This window comes from Gasterosteus aculeatus, chromosome 4 (assembly GCF_964276395.1).
Source record: "Gasterosteus aculeatus chromosome 4, fGasAcu3.hap1.1, whole genome shotgun sequence".
Lineage (NCBI taxonomy): Eukaryota > Metazoa > Chordata > Actinopteri > Perciformes > Gasterosteidae > Gasterosteus > Gasterosteus aculeatus.
The window spans coordinates 16,002,729-16,021,533 of NC_135691.1; the positions used below are offsets into that span (position 1 = coordinate 16,002,729).

Genomic DNA, 18,805 nt, shown 5'->3' on the forward strand with positions numbered 1-18,805 from the left:
GGGCCGCCTCGCATCCAGCGCGCCTGCTCGCCCGGGAAGGCAACAGGAAGCGAGACAATGGCAGAACAGGAGGGGGGGTGTCGAGGGGGAGACACGGGGCCCCTGTCATCAGCTCAACGTTCATTAGGACGTGAAACGCACTTTTATATTAAACGCTTCAGCTGTTTCAACGGGACGCCGCATTGGTGGTTTCAGTTGTGTCGGTGAGCAAATTGAATAAAGTTGCTCCAGAAACACTTGAGGTAACTTTCTCTTTTTTGGCTGTAACACTTGCTGCAATGAACATAATAACAACGGGCTCAGAGATGCACGGGGCGACGGACACACGGAGGGAAGTAGGGGTCTTGTTTTATTTGTGTGGGCGTGGCGCTCCCTTTTCTCCGCGCGCACACCTGTCCGCAATCAGCTAATTGTCCCAGCAGAACGCGTATCCGCGCGTGACGACCACGCTGCGTCATCCGACGGGGAGCCCGTTTCCTGCGCTCCAGGGTTCCGGTTTGCCCTCGTGCTGCCTCACAATACACGCGAAACGTGTAAATGCGTAATGCTCCTTACACAATAACTCAAGTAAAGGATCGCATACTTTCTATGGGTTAATGAACTCTTTTTAAACAACTAAAATAGTTTATATTTAGATTAAGTGCTTATTCTTGCAAACGAATAGTCGAACTTCCCATGGTGAGAGAATGTCATTACAAATGACTTGCATCAGGCCATTGGTGCGGAATCTGGAACTGTATATAAATTGAACATGGGGATGAAATCTTGCATCGACCAGATATTTTGTTAACCTCTATGTGTGATGAGCACAGTGGGATTTTTGTCTGATCAAAGCCCTGCTATACCATTGTTACAATTCAATCTGCTGGTCTGAGGCTACCAAAAGAGTTATTTTTAGCCAGGTGACAGGGCGTGTTGGACAGGTTCCTATTGTCTTCAGGCTGGCATGGGGCTGTGTGTGTGTGTGTGTGTGTGTGTGTGTGTGTGTGTGTATGTGTGTGTGTGTGTGTGTGTGTGAGAGAGGTACTTGACAGGGAGGAAGTGGTCTTTGGGGGTAGCGTCTGGCAGGCTGACCACTCCAGAATAGCAGCAGGGAGGACAGGACATCCTGCTTACTGTGCGCACACACACACACACACACACACTCACAAACACACACAGCCACACGGCCCATTACACACCGCCAGATGTCTTTCACCTCTGGATTCTTTGTGTACATGTGTTTAAAGAAGTCACACGCCGTGATGAAAACATATTGCTCTAAACATGTTTCACAACACGATGCTGCACTTTCCTTCTTTCATCAGCTTATTGCTTTCAAAGTCATTTTAAAATATTTTCCTCTTACTTGAAAACAGTGAGTTGGGTAAAAAAAACTAAATTCATATTAATGTACTCTCCTAATACATCATAGGATAAGCTTGGATAAGGCAATATTTTCATGTCACCCCCTATTAGCTATTCATTCCATATCCAAATATCTGTCTTTTTCAACAATTCTTGTCATATTGTATTTCAAAGCCCCCTTCCCTGTCTCCTTGTCTTCCATGTCCCTGGCCTCTCTGTGTGTGAGTGTGTGTCTTGCCATCAGTCTTCTGTCTCATCTGACTGACAACTCACACACCTGACCGATGGAAGTGTTTGTTCAAGTTACTTGGTGTTTTATCCCGGTTGGTTGCTAATTAATTCTTCTCTTTGTTAACAAAGACATCTTGAAAAAAAGAGTATTGATCAATCTTTTGTATAATTATAAAATTGTCTCTCATGACAACCATTTTTGGGGCAGTTCTTGAAATGACGGTATGGTGAAACAACTCCCCAAAACATGTGATTCACAAACATCTTCCTTTCTCTTATGTTATAACAGAAAGTTATGTTATGTAAAATACTGTATTTTTTAACTTTAAAATACTGTATTTTTCTATTTACTTTGGTCTCTTTCGGCCCAAATCTTCCTGTTTAATTAAAGGCCAGCTTCCACAGGGAATGGTGGTACAGTTAAATGTTGTTCAACTCCTACACAACCTGGTCAGACAAGCTGATTGTGCAACGACAGCGCGATGCGGGTCGCCCATGTTGTGCCGGCGGTCAAAGCTGCCAACGTGGTGCCGAAGAAACAAAAGGTAGCAAACGCGTGGGAGCGGAAGCCGTGTTTAAATGTCACAACTGGATGAACCTAGAAGACATGTAGGGTTTGATTGGGTCGCGGAAACACAGACACACTCCTCCCTCCTTATTCTCTGGGTTTGGTAACGGTAACCAAGCTGTGCAGCCTCTGCCGAGGCTTTGGGAGTCACACCAACCAGAACAAAGACTCCATTACTGCAACCTTTCTCTCCCTCTCTCCGCCTCCTTCCATCAACTCTCTTCCTTGACCCCTCTGTCCTGCTCTCCTTTAATGCGATGATGAGTGTTTCCTTTGCTCTCCTTCCCTCGCCTGCGTCCATCCTCTCATTCATTGGCTCCAGCAGGCTTTCGGGGGGCAGCCCCGTCGTTCCACACATACCTCTGCCCTGACAACAGAGCCGGACAAAAGGCAGCAAGGCAGTAAAACACAGGAGTCCGGAGCTCCGTCGGTTTTATGGATTGATATTAACACGACTGCGGCGGGGTGTCCTAACTGTCTGTGTGTCCGTCCACAGCTGACCTTGGACCCCGTGAGCCAGCGCCGACCTCTTTAGAGACCAGCTCCTCTGCAGCAGAGCGGCGCCCGGATCAATGCGGCTGACTGGCCTCGGAGGTCGACGACGGACGCTCTGCGGCCTCAGCCAGAGGTCGAGTTGTTTACCCCACAGCACTGATAGGGGAAGGTGAGGCATGAGCAGCCGTGGGTGAGCACGTGTTCTCCAGGCTGAGAGACGAGCCAGACGTGGTGACTAGACTGACCCCTGGCCTGTGTGGACAGAGCCGTCTGTTTGTCTCTGTGATATAATGGGCTGATGTACTTTTCCTCAGGGTTTAATATATGTGAAAAGTTTGTCTTGTCAAAGGTTTGATCAGTTCATTTCACACAGTCTTCTTGGCAAGACAAGGCGTGTTTTTTTGGGGTTTTGTATTGGAACGTTCAACAACAACAACTGGTTAATCCTAAGTGCTTTATGTAAGACTGGGAGGAGACATGTTACTGACACATCAGGAATCAGAAATATTTATTGCCAAAATATGTTAGACATACAAGGAATTTGATATGGCGGTTGTTGCATAACATTGGACAGTAAGATAATGAGACATTGGACAACAAGACAAGAAACATTAAAAGGGAAAAATAGAGAACAGAAGAGAAGATACAAGCAAGCTCAAATGGAACGAAACAAATCCACCATTAGAAAATGAAATCACAGGGCAATTTTACATTTTAAATAGTCCAATGTATTTTTACAAAAAGCAGCGGCAAACCGTAAAGTCTTCAGCCTTCATTTGATTTGACAGAACTGAGAGTTGGTGCAGACGTCTGTTGTGGTACACAAACTGACCACCACTGTGTGTTAGGTTTTCCCTCTGGGGACAAAAAGCAGACCTGTCCCGAACTGTCCAGAGCCATAGAGTTATGGACAGTATGTAGTTTCCCACAGATGTCCCTAGTCCCTAAATAACCCTTTGCGTTCTCACAAAAAGTGGTATTTTTGTTGTAAATTCTTTGATAAACAGGAAGGAAAAATAAAATCCTGACGATGTTAAAAGAGAATGCATATGTGAAGGTGACATAAGGGAGTGATAACTTAACTAACTTGATTATCCTTCATCTTCTGGACACAAGATCTGTGACACAATGGTGCATCTCACCTCCGCATGCCAAACACAGACACATTTAGTCCAATAGGGGGTGCTAGCACTGCATGTCACAGCAAGAGGACACACTGTACCGGGTGTTAATGTCGGAGGTCCATTCATGGCAAACAACAACTGATTTGTTATTTTTTCTTTTTGTGGTATCCTTTCATATTTATTTTAAGCACAGTTGAAATGATACAGGAAACTCCTTCTCAACACACGGTCAGCTCCTCTGCGCTTTCAAAGCTTGACCTGTTGAAGTGGACCACAGGATTTGTTGTTATATTTAAAAGTCTGACCTCCCGCATTGTTTACCCTTGACTGACAGTCCCGGTGCCAGAAGTACACCGAGCCAAACAGAGAGCATTATGGGAAGGAAGCTGCAACCGGTGGTCCTCACTACATTTCACCCCGTTGTCGGCTTCCAGTTTTAATTGATTAGTTCCAGGGACACTTGAAGCAGCAGCTACACACCCACACAAAACGACACACACTTGAGAGTTAGCAGCTGAGTTCCTCCATCCTCTCCAGAGACTGCAGGAAACCTCTGTGCTTCCCTCTGCTGGTCACAGCTCACACTGACGATGGCCTCCTGACGACCTTGCAGAAGGCGGGAGGCCTGAGTTCCTCTCCACCTCACTCACGTCCTGTGCGTAGGTGTCAAAGCTGACGTTTCCCTGTTGTGGGGTGTTACAGGGTGAAGTCGCTCGCCATTGCAAACTGTTGACTTGGATGATATACTTTTTGTAGGGTTCATGTCCTCAGATTAGTGTCTGTGCCCCATGTTTGAGGATATGCAGTCTCTTGTGTATTATCTGATCGCTAGCTGGCTGAGTAAACGTGTTGATAGCATCCATTGCAACAAAGTTAAGCTGGAGCAGTTTCAGTTCAACAGGGAAAAAAATTTTGGCTGCGAAATCGTCCCAGTATGTGTTTACTGCTCTGGATCTGGTCTCACTGTGCAAAGGTTTCCCTGCAAAAAAGAAATGTCAACATTTGTGAGCCGCTGTGTTTGTCAGATGTGATGCTTATTCCAACTGAACACACATTGAAAAAATGCGTTAGAGTGTCATATTTCACTCGATACGTGTCTGCCAGACAAAACAGTTGAGGGAATGCAGTATGGGAGCATGTTTACAACCTTTGAAATGCCAGATCAGTTTCCTTAGAAAGCTTCACAGATGTAAACTGAAGAAACATTTTATTGAAAATCCTACTTTAAGCCACATCTACGCGGCTAGCTATTCACCATACTCCACGTTTAAAAAGAAAATCCCACGTGAACTATGGCCACACCATAATGTAGTTCATAAAAACAACTAATTGTCACATCACATGTCAACCCTTGGACCACCAAACTCAAAGCCCACACATGTAAACAGTCAATCTATGATATATAGTTGCCACTTTTAGCCACAGGGGACATGTTCTGTTCAAGTTAAATCTCAAGAAACGGCTTCAATGTATAAATATTAACCTGAATATCCAGTTATGTCACAATAGTCTTTTAATGAAAAGAGCTCTTCCCCTTCTGTGGTCTATGAAAGAGGACGGCGTAATGCAGCCATAAATTCACCAGCCATAATGTCCTCCTCAGGCAGGACGAGACATCTGGCATCACACCCAAAAAGGAACTTGGAGAGGTTTGAGGTGTCTCAGACCTCGAGTCCTGCAAACAATTTGGCTGCAGTGAGAAGCACAGTTCCAGCAGCACGAGTATCCAGACCAGGTTGCAGCAGAGCTGAGCCCAGTGAGAAGTCCTGAATCTCAGAGTCTGCTGAGGCCAGCGTGACACCAGCACGGCCTCCAGACCCAGCAGCCCCAGCAGCAGCAGAGAGGCCAGGTGGTGCGTGTCAAGCAGCCGCTGACAGAACGCACCCAGCGCCTCCCTCCAACAGGCTGACTCCTCCACGAGGCCGGTCGCCGTCCCGCGGCGCGCCTCCTCCATCCACCCGGCCAGCTGGAGCATCCAGTGCAGCGGCACTACAGAGTCGGTGAGGGCCAGCCGGGCCAGGAGCACGGTGGAGGGCTTGGTGGAGGTGTGAGGGGAGTGGAGCAGCAGCAGGGCCCGCAGGCTGAACACACAGCCCACCAGCAGGGGGACACCTGCCGTGTGGGGCAGCAACAGCACCGTCACCAGCTTCAGCAGCAAGAACCGACGCAGCCATCCTTTGGAGGTCGAGAGCAGTCCCGATGGTGCCGAACCACGCCTGCACCAAGAGCTCATCTCCATGACTGCCCTCAACACCTGGTTTGACCTGCAGACAGTTCAACACTTGGACGTCAGTTCAGTGGGATGCGCCCATCTTGTTTTGGATCACTGCACCACCCGTGCGAAGGCAGAGAATATACAAACAACGGTGGTGTATCGCCTTCACTTAATTCACATTAACTTATTTTTGTATGACTAAGCTGCAGTATTGTGTAAGAAGGAAGAGGCCTGGGCAGGCAAACACGCCTCCAATGGATTCCTGGCTTCTAAAGGCCTGTGTCAAACGTAACTGAGGTTGAACATCAACACTCAACGTTTGAGAGAGCCTTTGCGGGGCATGCATTTAATTTAATTTGAAAATGAAGGATAAAGGAGCCTCATGAAAAGAAAACGACAAATTATGGCAATTGAGTCATATGGGAAATAAAACTTAGTTTATGAATGGCACCACTAGAAAAAAGTTTACACATTTACACTTAATTTGATACTTTTAAAGTCCTATTAAGAGCCTCCACTCATTTCCCTCAGCTGCAATGCTGACCTCTACTAATACCCAACGCCGTTCTTAACTTCCGAAACAGCGGATCAACTAATGAGCCGATATACAAATGCATTCACCTTGAAGCAAATAGTTTGTGTGACTCACCTGTGTATTGCCAAAAGTCCGGGTTTCACCTGGATATGAGCTTAAAGAGGGTTTTCCATCCCCATGCCTGAATACTCCCCCCAAAGAGGCTGAATGAGACTGTGTTTGTGTCTCTTCGCTTTATCTCAACGCTGGTTGCTTCCACTCAGCCGGTTCAGTCCACAAATGTCACGATGTCTGGTCCGAGAGCCCGACTACGTCTGACTCTGACGCTGTGCCCGAGGGCTTTCCGTTCATCACCAGTGTAAACCTGCGTGCTGTACTGTGCAACACGGAGCCAAAAAAGGAGCTTTGTGTGGGTGAGTAGGTGCCAGGAAGGGAGTTGCCAAGATGTCCTGCAAGCTGTCGGTTAAGAAAACGCTTTCGCTGACTCGGCACAGATTCCTTCAAAACTGCATTGCTCTTTAATGACTGTTACTGTCACCGCTCGTTATCAGGGTTTCAGTGTGAGCGTAGCGACCCACTTGTGGTGCTATTATGTTGAATACTGTTACAGGGCAGGCGGAGTGGAACACGAAAAGCAAATATCGCCGTTGCATCTTGCCTTGCTTCATTAACTGGTCGCAGTGCTTCTCCGATGGCCGACTGTGAACATGTAGCTTTAGTTTTGGGTGGTGCGAGTAGCACACGTGATGGTGTGCAGTAGGCTGGGTGTGTGAGTAAGGGCCTCACGCAACATGTGAGTATTGGTGTCACCAACTGGTTCTACCAACTGGTTTTCCCATAGAAGGTTAGAGAAGAAACACAAACTTGGTAATTGAGGAGCATTTCCACAACCCTTTGTGTGTGCGCGCGTGTGTGTGTGTGTGTGTGTGTGTGTAGCGCTTTATAACATCGGATCATTTTTTAGGGTTAGGGTGTATTTAGTTTATAGATGAGATGAACTTGGATGCTCATTCGTGCTCATCCGTGCCTCAATACTGCGTGGACCAAAGAGATTCAAAGGCTGCTGTGTGACAAACAACCTGAGATCACTTCCACTGACATAAACCAACAGCTTCAAACCTAAACCTGTGAGCCCCCATAAAATGTAGAGCGCTTCATAAAGTGCTCATCCGATACAGGAAGCGTCCTGCTGATGTGCTCTTCTCTTTGTGTTTATCCTTGTTCCTCTGTACACACTAGAAAATCAAGTCAGCCATGTGTGCACACGCTCAAACATTTCTTTAATTCACGCTGCACAGGTGTGGGCGGTTGTGTAAACAATACCTGAGACCATTCTTTCAGAGAATGTCAAGATTTAAACTCTACAGCAATCCTCTTAAAACCACATGTTGGGGCAAAGGATCACTTACCTTATACATACAGTGCATCCGGAAAGATCCGGATCTTTATTTTTAACAGATTTGCAAACATTTGCAAAAAACAGTTTTCACTTTGTCATTATGGGTTGCTGTGTGTAGAATGTTGAGGAAAATAATGAATTGAATCCATTTTGGAATAAGGCTGTAACATAACAAAATGTGGAAAAAGTGAAGCGCTGTGAATACTTTCCGGATGCACTGTATGTATGTAAAGAGAGAGATGCTGCACCATGCCTGACCTATGGCTTTATTTCATAGCAATGCTTTTGTTTTTTTTAATGTACTGTGCATACGGAGTGCAGTTCTGTCAGAACATTGTGACTCTGCTGTTAACACCGACATGAAGCCACCAGGATGTGTTCAATCAATAAGGTACGAAAGGCTTCACCTTATGGGTTAACAAGGGTGTTGTTAACCCTGCAACCCTGAGGATAAAGTACTGCCTCCAGTACCTTATTGCTTTTATAATACGGGTACCTGCGACATTATAAATAGTGAGTAAATAGCCGCCTTTCAGCACCAAATAGTTGTAGCCCCCAAACGTTGTGTATCACATTTCAGTACCCTACAGGAAATAGTGCTATGCAACAAACACAGTACATTATGGTACAGTGCATTATGGTACATGGCTCATAAAGTACGCACCGTGACTCACTCTCAACCAGAATGCTAGATTCCATCTACCCTTATTATAAAAAAAACAATTGAAAACAACTGAAAATCACCTAACAAATACTTTGAACTGCAAACAGAAACAAACCGCATGAACTTTGTGAGCAAATAGGAAACCACAAACGTGTATAACTGTTTCCCTCCAGTGTTTTGTTTGGATCTTATCTCAGCTGTGGAGGTGAATGGAACATTTCAGCATTTTAGTGACCTACATGAACATCCTGGTCTGCAGGGTGTTACCGGCTCTGTGAGAGCCATAAAAACGCTCATTTCAATTACAGATAGCAGTGTGCGCAGCCCACTCTAATATTATTAGTCTTTGAATTTAATAAGCCTGTTTTTTATCTTCACTCCATGAATACATCTGCCATGATAAGACTAAACTGTATTTTGGGTATTACAGGACGACCGTCTTCTTGCATATGTTGTTGTTGTGTCTCTTCTAATTAACTCCGGAAGGCCGAGGCAAAGATATAACTCAGGTTGCCACAGGGCGATCTCACAAGCAAAAAGTCTCTCAATGTTTAACAGAAGAATGCGGGCGCTTGGCCGGCAACCGGGAATCCCGGTGAGAGCAGGAGAGCGAGGTCCAAGCCGAAGGAGAGCGCACCGGAGTGCAGACGGCTCACGTCAGCAGGAGGCCGGTTAAAGCAGAGGTTTAGCCACGATTCAACAATAGTTCAACACGTACCAGTCAGGACACGGCAGGGCAGGTCAGAGCATACGGGACTGTAAAATTGTGCCAAACCCAATTCAGGCTTTTTTAATTTCACCTGAATGTGAGATTTGGTTGAAACCACAACACTGTCGCATCATTGGACCCAACCCACGCGACCACCATGGTGACACGGCAATGATGCCGAGGCACCAAACCTCAGCGCGCGCCTTCAACCCGCGTCGTTTCACTGTCACTGGCTACAGGAGGAAAAAACTGTGGGAAAAGACCCGGTTAGCAGTCCTAACCTCGCTGGACAAGCTACAGACTGTTCAGGCGGACAACCTCAGTGCCCGGAGGTCTCTTAATTCACCTGCAGAGGGAGGTTTCAGGACCAGGCCGTGACCGCGACGGTGCCCTGACCCGCCCAACTAGAGGGATGAACACGCGACCATTGCTGCGAAGGGATGTCAAGGAAGAGGCCATAGCTCATAGTGTGTTGTTGTAACCGTGTTTCAGGTAGAACCGCACTGTTCCTGTTGGGCCGATGCTGTAATTCATCAACTAAAAGGCCGGCGGACGTCTGTGCGATGAATGCTGTACTTATATTATTCAACTACATCCACTCATACGGGGCATGCACGGTGCCGCCTGCCCATCAGAACTATCTAACATTTATACAAAGTGACACTCAAAGTCTGCTTTAATATCCATTCCAATGTACCGAACATACAAAAGAGAGTTGAAAAAAAGGTTCTCTCTCCTCCAACATATAAGTGACTACAGATAATATAATAATGTCCAATACAATAGAACAAACATTTAGGCAACATACTTTGTATCAGTATCATTGAGCTAAATAATTATAGTTGGATGATTTACTTGCTAATAACCAAGGCAGTTCCTGACTGATCCCACCATAAGGCACTTAAGGCACTTAATTCATGAAGCCTTTTGACTTCCCGTCCTCATTATTGGATATTGAGATCACGTAAATAATGATCAATGCAGAAATGTTGGTAGCTCTCAACGTCCTCTGGTTGTCAACCACCTGTAGAAGCAGGCTGGCTGGACGCACCTTCAACATCTCTCAGGAGGGTCAAAACATAACTCTTTGCAGTTCCAGGTAATGGAGTAATAACTCTCTGACCGTGTACAAAGCTAGATGTCTTTATACGGACAACTCCTGAGTGCAAGTGGGATTGGATGTTTATCTTAACCACTAAATGAGTTATAGAATGAATTATCCAGCCCTCCCACCACAAAGGCCTTTCAGCTGCAAAAATGAGTTTGCCCATTTCCCCTCCAGCATCCGCAGTCCATTTACTTACCACAAATCCCACTCATTAGGGGCTTTCAAAGGAAATGCTGCTGGATAACGAAAGGTTGTCCATGGTGGATAAACAGGGGTTGTTTTAACGGACCCATGTACAGTTAATCCCTTTATTTCATCCCCTTGAACCTCAGCTCTTTACTTTTTCTTCAATGTAATTCGCCTCGTCAAAAAGGAATACACAGACAAAGTGGAACAGGGTGAAAAATCGAATAAATCACCCGTGTTGCAGAAATACGAGGTGAAACACATAGAGTCAGATTACATTTCTTTAGGGCAGAGACACGTCTGTGGGTGAAGTAAAAGTAGTACAATAGAGTGTGACCAAGGTGGAGACACTTCAATGTTTAGATGGGGATTAGTGAAGTATGCTCTTGTGCTTTATTGTGTTATGCCCTTTTGTAAATGTTCATCCAATTGTGCAAACAAGATGAGTCTAAATGTCGTATGTGCATCTCAAATACAGAGCAACCAACTAACAAGAGTACAACCTTTTTGTGTTTGTGCGCTCTTTCTCTCTAGCTCTATCTCTTTTTAACTTACTGTAAATGTGTCACATCGTGGACATGATGTCATCGGTAGTAGAGAGCAAACAACTGGGGCTATGAGGAAGCAGCCACCTGCTGTAGTATCCTCCCGCTGCAGCTAGGACTTATGGCAGAGGAGGCAGAGAAGCCCAAGAGACGCGTTCAACAGACCGGCTGCAAGGCTCCGACACCAGACAGGAATTCAGAAGGTAAGGAAGGACGGCTTGTTTGAAAAAAAGTGAGACGTGCTCTCCTGTGTTAGCGGGGAGGAGGTAACTAATGTTTTACATTTATGGTGTGAGATTGTGCTGCGACTTGTCACATCCAGTACTCGGGCATGTTTTGAGAGAGGCAATGCAAACCGGTAGCCAGCATGAATGGGTGAATTAATAACATTTATATATATTATAGAAAAAGGAGAGCCACAAGGCTTAATAAAGGTTTAATAAATACGTGTGTAAGGTAAGCAATGATATGTAATGCTCGCTCCCTTTTGGCTGGGTTCAATCTTGGCAGGTTGATGATGTTTATACCGACTGGATTTAACAGCCTCTCTGTGAGATATTCTCATTAGGGTCAGGTTATAGGCAAAAGGAAATAACTGTTTCCTTGTGAGCACTTTTGTGGCAGATGAGCAGCTTACATGAAATATATATATCAGGTCTCGTAGTGCTAATTCTTCAACGTAATCTATACGTAATCCATACGTAGTGGATTATATTTGGTTTTATAGCGTCTAACTGGATGTTCTTTTCTGGAACCACTGTAGCAGGTTATTATACGTCTGGTGGAAGTCATCTCTTTTACTGAATATCATACTCACTTATACAGCCCCCCCCCCCCTCCACCCATGGTCCTTATTAACTATATAATAGTCATACTAGTCATACTCAGTTACAGTTTTCTTCGCCGGTTTTGAATGCTTGAACAACAGTTGAATTATTCATTACTTCATTAGGGGTTATTGCATTATTCCCTATGCCTGGTTGTGAACGAATTAATATTGCTAACAGAGGGCTCGATAAGTGTGTTAAACTCACCTACAGTCATAGTGGAAATAGTTGTATCATTGGTCTTAAGCTCAGATCTTGCTGTCTTGGGAGTGACGCAGGATGCAGTCAAAATGATCAACTGAAGAGATAAAAGTGCTTCCGTTGACTGTCTTTGTCTTTTCAATAGTGGCTGCCAGTTAATGAACATGCAAGTTCATCCCCTGATGTAAAGATAAATAGAAGTTGGTGCAAAAAAAATTGTCATGCACTTTTGGCTTTTTCCGCTCTACAACGACAAAGTGACCCAAAATGTTTATCTACTTTCCTAGTTTCTCTCGAATCAGCAGAAGGCCGAGACCGTTTCTGACAACAATCTACCACATCAAAGTCACTCCACTTGTTGTGTTTTGTTTCGTTTCTATCCTTCACATGCTCTTTGGCTCACACCACCGTTTCCCCCCCTTTGTGCCTCTGCAGCTGCAGGTGGGACTGAAAATGGAGTCAAATCTGACAGGCAACGTGGAGCTTAACTCTACCGCTAAGTGTCCACTCATTGATGACTTCCGTAACCAGGTGTACTCCACGTCCTACTCCCTCATCACCGTGCTGGGCCTGTTCGGGAACGGCTTCGCTCTGGTGGTGCTGATCCGAACGTACCGCCAGAGCTCCCCCTTTCACATCTACATGCTGAACCTGGCTGTGTCCGACCTGCTGTGCGTGATGACGCTGCCTCTGAGAGTTCTCTACTACGTCAACAAGGGCCAGTGGAACCAGGGGGATTTCCTCTGCCGCGTCAGCTCCTACGCCCTCTACGTCAACCTCTACTGCAGCATCTACTTCATGGCCGCCATGTCCGTCACGCGCTTCTTGGCCATCGTCTTTCCCGTGCAGAACATGCGTCTGGCGACGGAGACCCGTGCTCGCCTGGTGTGCGGGTTTGTCTGGGTGTTCATCTGCCTCATGTCCTCGCCCTTCCTGATGTCCGGCCAGCACTTTGACCCCGTCACGAATAAGACCAAGTGCTTCGAACCCCCAAACGAAGACGGCGTGTCGAGACTAGTCGTGCTGAACTATTTGTCCGTGGTGGTGGGCTTCGCCGTGCCTTTCCTGGTCATCCTGCTCTGCTACGCGGGCATCGTCCGCGCGCTGCTGTCCCGCACCAGCTCCGCCCGACGGCAGCAGGGGACAAGCGCCAGGGCCATCCGAATGATCGTCATCGTCCTGCTGACCTTCCTGATCTGCTTCATGCCGTACCACGTGCAGCGCACCATCCACCTGAGCTTCCTGTCGCGGACGGACGCCACCTGCTCAGAGAAGGTGGCCATGCAGAAGTTTGTGGTGGTGACGCTCTGCCTGGCCGCTTCCAATTCCTGCTTCGATCCGCTGCTTTACTTTTTCTCCGGAGAGGGTTTCCGCACTCGCTTGTCCTCCCTGCACAAGTCGCTGAAGGGCAGCACCCTAAATCGTTTAGCCAGAATGAAGCCCTCCACAATCCGAGAGTCTGGGAGAACCGACAGCTGAAGGGCAGTTAGTTTGCACGTGACCGGCAGGCGTCTCAGGATTTGTCTCCCCGTTGCCTTTAATTACTGAAGAAAGCGTTTTTCAAGACAGGTTGAATGTCACTAAAATTTAAGTATATTTAAATTTCATATTCTAATGAATATGTATATCATTTATGAATTAAACATCTCAAACTTTGCCCCCCCATTTCCCTCAACCAATCAAGACTTTTTTTATGTTATCTTTTTATTTTGTTCCCCGTGGAAGCACGCCAGATTTCTTCAGAAATTGAAGGTAACACGGGGTGTGTAATTGATGCTGACGTGATCATTCTAGTAGGTGCAGTATGGGTGGAGATGAAAAGCAGCAAACAGCTTAATCATGAAGACAGTATTTAAACACCCAAGTAGCAAGTGTCAATTGTTTCATAGAATGAAAAGTGCACATATACTTTGTTCTGCCTGACCATTAAAGAAGTAGCCATGAGCTGAATGTGTCCCAAAATGTGGAACTACAAATATGAATGTACAGTATCTAAATCAATGTATGTATTGTAGATACTTTTGTACTTTTTTTGTTTAGTCGTGTATCACAAAACCTGCATATGAAAGAAGGGCGAAACTGTGCTGTGTTCACTACTGTTGAACTTTGCTGCTTCTTCTATCATTGTTATTTTGTTGGCAATTTTCTAGTAATGCAAATATTTCTATTATGAGTTGTAGTGTTTTTCCATGCTTATAATGACTTTCATTCAATTTGATTTAAAAATAGTTGTTTCAGTGCTTCTGATTTTTTATATTTTTGTACGTGTTTTCCATTAATAATATTGATGTTCTGGAATGTGTACCGTTAAAGGATTAGTTTGACTTTTCCTTTGTTCTCGAGAGTAACTTTTATTATTGTATGGTAAATAAGAACCTTCAGCATACTCAAACTTAGCTTAGCATAATGACTGGAAAGAAGGGAAACAGGTAGCCGACTCCACTCACCTCAAGGCTCCCCAATTAACAGCGGTTGAGATGAGGTGTGTTTCCCGTGCTTATGCTGTACTAAAATAACCCGCTACTGGCATCGAGGTAAGAAGGTAATTTAAAGCATGAAAAACAAGGGAAAGAAGAAGAAACGAGATGGTCAAAAACAATTCCTCATTTTCGCAAAAAGAAAAATAACGACTGAAATCTTGCCACTGCCCTATGCAAATACTCTTTCATGTAATTTATGTCAGCTGTATGAATAAATCATCAGTTCAGTAAAATCACTGCCTACATGTGATGGAAGTTACCAATTCTGTCCACAAGGTGTCGCACCAGTACACACATTGTTGTTTCCTTCCAACCAATTCAAAAATAAACATCTTCTCTGCCGCTTTTTTGTTATTTCTCTAAGATGAGCAACCAACGAGGCGCAGCACTGTGACAAATTGCATTTGTGCAAAAAGTCTTACAGCTGTCCTCAGGGCGCGTGAATGCATTAGCTGTAGCTAGAAAAAAACCTGCTACATTTATAGAAAAGGGCAACGGCATCTTTCTAGACAGCAAATTGAAAAGCAAGACCAAAATGTAGCTGCACGGTCAATTACAGATACAAAACAACACTGAGAGACCACACTGTTGAGGCGGGCCCTGCTGATTAGGACAGAGGGCCACTGTGTTACCACTTCATAAACAGATAATATCGAGCACATGATAGTCTGCCTCCTCTATTGCACAAAAAGAGGTTTGTTTCAGGACCATCTCCGAGATGGGGGTCTGTTGTTGCAGTGCTTGCGTGCTGCACGGGGGAACATGCTCACCATGCAGGAAGTGACGAAAGTCCCTGCTCGATTCCACCTCGTATGTTTCTAAAGAGATTACAGATAACAGTGAACCCCAGTGCGTTGCAGGAAAGTTCACTCTCTTTCATCTGTTTGCTGCACTTCAAAAAGAGGTTTGGCTGAAACATTGATTGGTTTTTGGGATCGGCTGAGATTAAAACTTGATTGCCCCGAGGGAGAGCAGACTCAGCTGTGCAGCATGTGTTAATGCCCACCATGTGAGCAGAGAAACAGACGAGATCTTCAGGAGCGCCGCTTTTACCGTGGGCCGTTTCTGAGGTCATCCGGATTTCCTTTGTGCATGGAAATCCCAACGGCACGTACCTTGAAAAGCAGCTTTCAGGCCTTAAAATGTCCTAGTGGGAGCCATCTAATAGACTACAGGGGCTTTACTCATTCTTAGAATAACATTTTTTGCACTGGAAAGCCGCACAACATGCTGTAAACAACAGGAAATAATCACCGTGAAAAATAGAATTACACATCCCAATTAAAGTTAGTTTTTCATCGATTCATATCGTTCTCCTTTTAGATCAACTGCTGGCCAAAATGCCCCCATATAAGCTAAGCTTCCTTCATACATATTTACAGTAATATTGCGTCGGAAACCCCCTACTCTGCTGTATGGTGCACAGCAGGTGGGTTAATTGGGTATTTCAAGCTTTTTCCCTGAAAACATCTGCCTCCTTCGATGTAAAAACAACGCAAATTATAGTAAACCAAAACGTTTCCACCTCACTACCGTGGTCTAATAAACTACGGTCCAATAGGAAACCGAATTTCTTCACGCTTGTAATGGTGGTTCATGGCGGGCCTGCAGTTGCGCTCCACTACACACCGGATGTTTTGATTGGCCACACAGCCCGGAAATAGGAAGCAGGAACTGTTAGGAAGTGCAAACGGACCCAGATGCAACACGCAGGACCACCAAGGTTTCTTTCTTCAACAGGGTTTATTTATTTTCTCCGGCAGGGAAAAAACAAAAGCAACACAAAAACACAAGTCAATGGTGAGTGACAGGCAGAGGAGCTCGACTGCGTGACGCCCGAGGCTCAACGCAGGAGTTTGTAGGTGCTCAGCTGATCTCCGCGGAACTAACTGGCTACCTCTTCGGCCATGTGAATCTCCGAAAAACCGGTCCACTATGGTCAGGATAATTCTATTGTTATCCGAGGGGGGAAAACCTGTGACAAAGTCCAATGCCATGTGTGACCAAGGCCTGTGGGGTAGAGGCAGAGGTCGTAACAATCCAGCAGAGGGTCTGTGTGAGGCCGTGTTACGCACACTGTGGGCACAGGCCAGGACGTAGGCTTGAGTGTCATTGTCTAGAGACGGCCACCAGAAGGAGCGCCGGAGCCAGTTGATGGTTCGTCTTATCCCCGGGCGGCCGGAGAGTTGAGTCATGGGCCCATTGTAGGACACGAGATCGGACGGAGGGGGGAACAAATAGACGCCCTGGAGGGCCACCGCTTGGGTCCGGCTGAGTCTGCTGAGCCTCCCGAACTGCAGACTCTATCGCCCAGGTGAGACCTCCTAGGACACAGGCAGGTGGAATGATTGTGTCCTGAGCTGGGTCCATCTCGTCTGGGGAAAATTGACGAGAGAGCGCATCGGGCTTCACATTCTTGCTTCCTGGGCGGTAGGTGATGGTGAAGTTAAAACGGGCAAAAAACAGGGCCCAACGGGCTTGGCGGGAGTTGAGTCGTCGGGCAGCATGGATATATTCAAGATTTCGGTGGTCAGTCCACACAATGAAAGGTTGGACAGACCCTTCCAGCCAATGTCTAATATATAATAATATAATAATAATTCCGTTCGGCCGGGGAAAGACGACGGGAGGAAAAGGCGCACGGGCGGAGCCTTGAGTCGGTGGTTGTGCGTTGGGATAATACTGCGCCTACGCCTGTGTCGGAGGCGTCCACCTCGACCACAAACTGGCGACCTACGTCTGGCTGGGCTAGGATGAGGGCTGATGTGAACCGTTCCTTGAGGGTTTCAAAAGCCCGGTTAGCCTCGGGTGTCCAGGAAAATTCTACCTTAGGGGAGGTGAGTCGAGTTAGGGGCAACGCCGTTTGGCTAGAATTTCAAATGAACCGGCGGTAGAAATTTGCAAAGCCAAGGAACTGCTGTAGCTTCTTCCGGTAAGAAGGGATTGGCCATTCGGTCACTGCCTGAACCTTTGCTGGATCTTTACAAATCTGCCCCTCCTCAATGATAAAACCCAGAAATTGTACTGAGGTGACATGAAATTCGCATTTCTCCGGCGTGACGTAAAGTTGGTTCTCCAGTAAGCGCTGGAGGACCTGACGGACATGGTGACAATGTTCCTGTAGATTCGTGGAGTAAATGAGGATGTCGTCGATGTAGACGAACACAAATCTGTTGAGGAAATCCCTTAGCACGTCGTTCACCAAGGCCTGGAAAACGGCTGGGGCATTGGTAAGTCCGAATGGCATAACCAAGTATTCGAAGTGCCCCAGCGGGGTGTTGAATGCGGTTTTCCACTCATCCCCCTCTCGTATCCGTTGTGGTAAGCATTGCGGAGGTCAACTTTGTGAAAATTGTGGCGCCGGGTAGGGACTCAAAGGCGGAGGTCAGCAGTGGTAGTTGGTACCTGTTCCGTGTTGTGTTTGGTTCAGCCCTCGGTAGTCTGTACACGGGCGGAGACTCTTGTCCTTCTTGGCCACAAAGAAGAACCCCGCTCCCACCGGGGAGGATGACGGACGGATAATCCCTGCAGCGAGGGAGTCGGTAATGTAGGTCTCCATGGCTTTGCGTTCCGCTGATGGACTGGTCCTGGAACCCTGTAGCTCCGTTCTCTCCGACACTCACGCATCCGAGCATCCAGACGGATGGTAAGGGCAATGAGGTCCTCGAGTGTCTGAGCCTCTCCCAGAATGGCTAGCTGGTCCTTTAATCCATCTGCCAGGCTGTTTAGGTAAACCCCTCTCAGCGCTCTCTCCTCCCAACCACACTCTGCGGCCAACATGCGAAAGTCTATTGAATGTTCGGCAGCGCTGGTGGAGCCCTGGTGCGAAGTAGGCGCTGCACAGCATCCTGAGTGTGCATAGGGTGGTCAAAAGCTCTCTTAAATGCCTCCTAGAATTGTCCAAACGAAACTGTATCCGGCGGGTTCTGATTAAACCAGGCCTGGGCCCAGTCAAGGGCCCGCCCACGTAACAATCCGGTCAGAGAGGCAATCCTAAAATTGTCCGATGCATACGCGCAGGGCCGCTGATTAAACACAAACGTGGCCTGGAGAAGGAAACCTCGACATCCCTTCATGTCTCCATGGAAAGGTTCAGGAAACGGAACAAAAGACTCCGCCGTTGGTTCTTGGGAGGAGGGGCGGGCCGGAGCGAGTCCCTGCACCATGCTGC

At 46.6% G+C, this 18,805-nt stretch overlaps 1 protein-coding gene and 1 long non-coding RNA gene across 2 annotated transcripts; one reads left to right on the forward strand and one right to left on the reverse strand.

Moving 5' to 3' along the window:
- Nucleotides 1-3,134: 3,134 nt before the first annotated feature.
- On the reverse strand, nucleotides 3,135-6,895 carry LOC120818297 (uncharacterized). The gene is made up of 2 exons (XR_013467434.1): nucleotides 6,630-6,895; nucleotides 3,135-6,029 (listed from the first exon to the last, which is right to left on the reverse strand). It is a non-coding gene; the product is annotated as an uncharacterized LOC120818297 (long non-coding RNA).
- Nucleotides 6,896-9,956: 3,061 nt separating this feature from the next.
- On the forward strand, nucleotides 9,957-14,976 carry cysltr1 (cysteinyl leukotriene receptor 1). The gene is made up of 2 exons (XM_040175255.2): nucleotides 9,957-11,329; nucleotides 12,590-14,976. The coding sequence occupies exon 2, from the start codon at nucleotides 12,608-12,610 to the stop codon at nucleotides 13,631-13,633; it is 1,026 nt and encodes a 341-aa protein (XP_040031189.2). The 5' UTR covers nucleotides 9,957-11,329; nucleotides 12,590-12,607; the 3' UTR covers nucleotides 13,634-14,976.
- Nucleotides 14,977-18,805: the final 3,829 nt, after the last annotated feature.

Bases quoted from the DNA above. Each gene is read 5' to 3' on its own strand.
- cysltr1 (XM_040175255.2), top strand. From the start codon at position 12,608: ATGGAGTCAAATCTGACAGGCAACGTGGAGCTTAACTCTACCGCTAAG.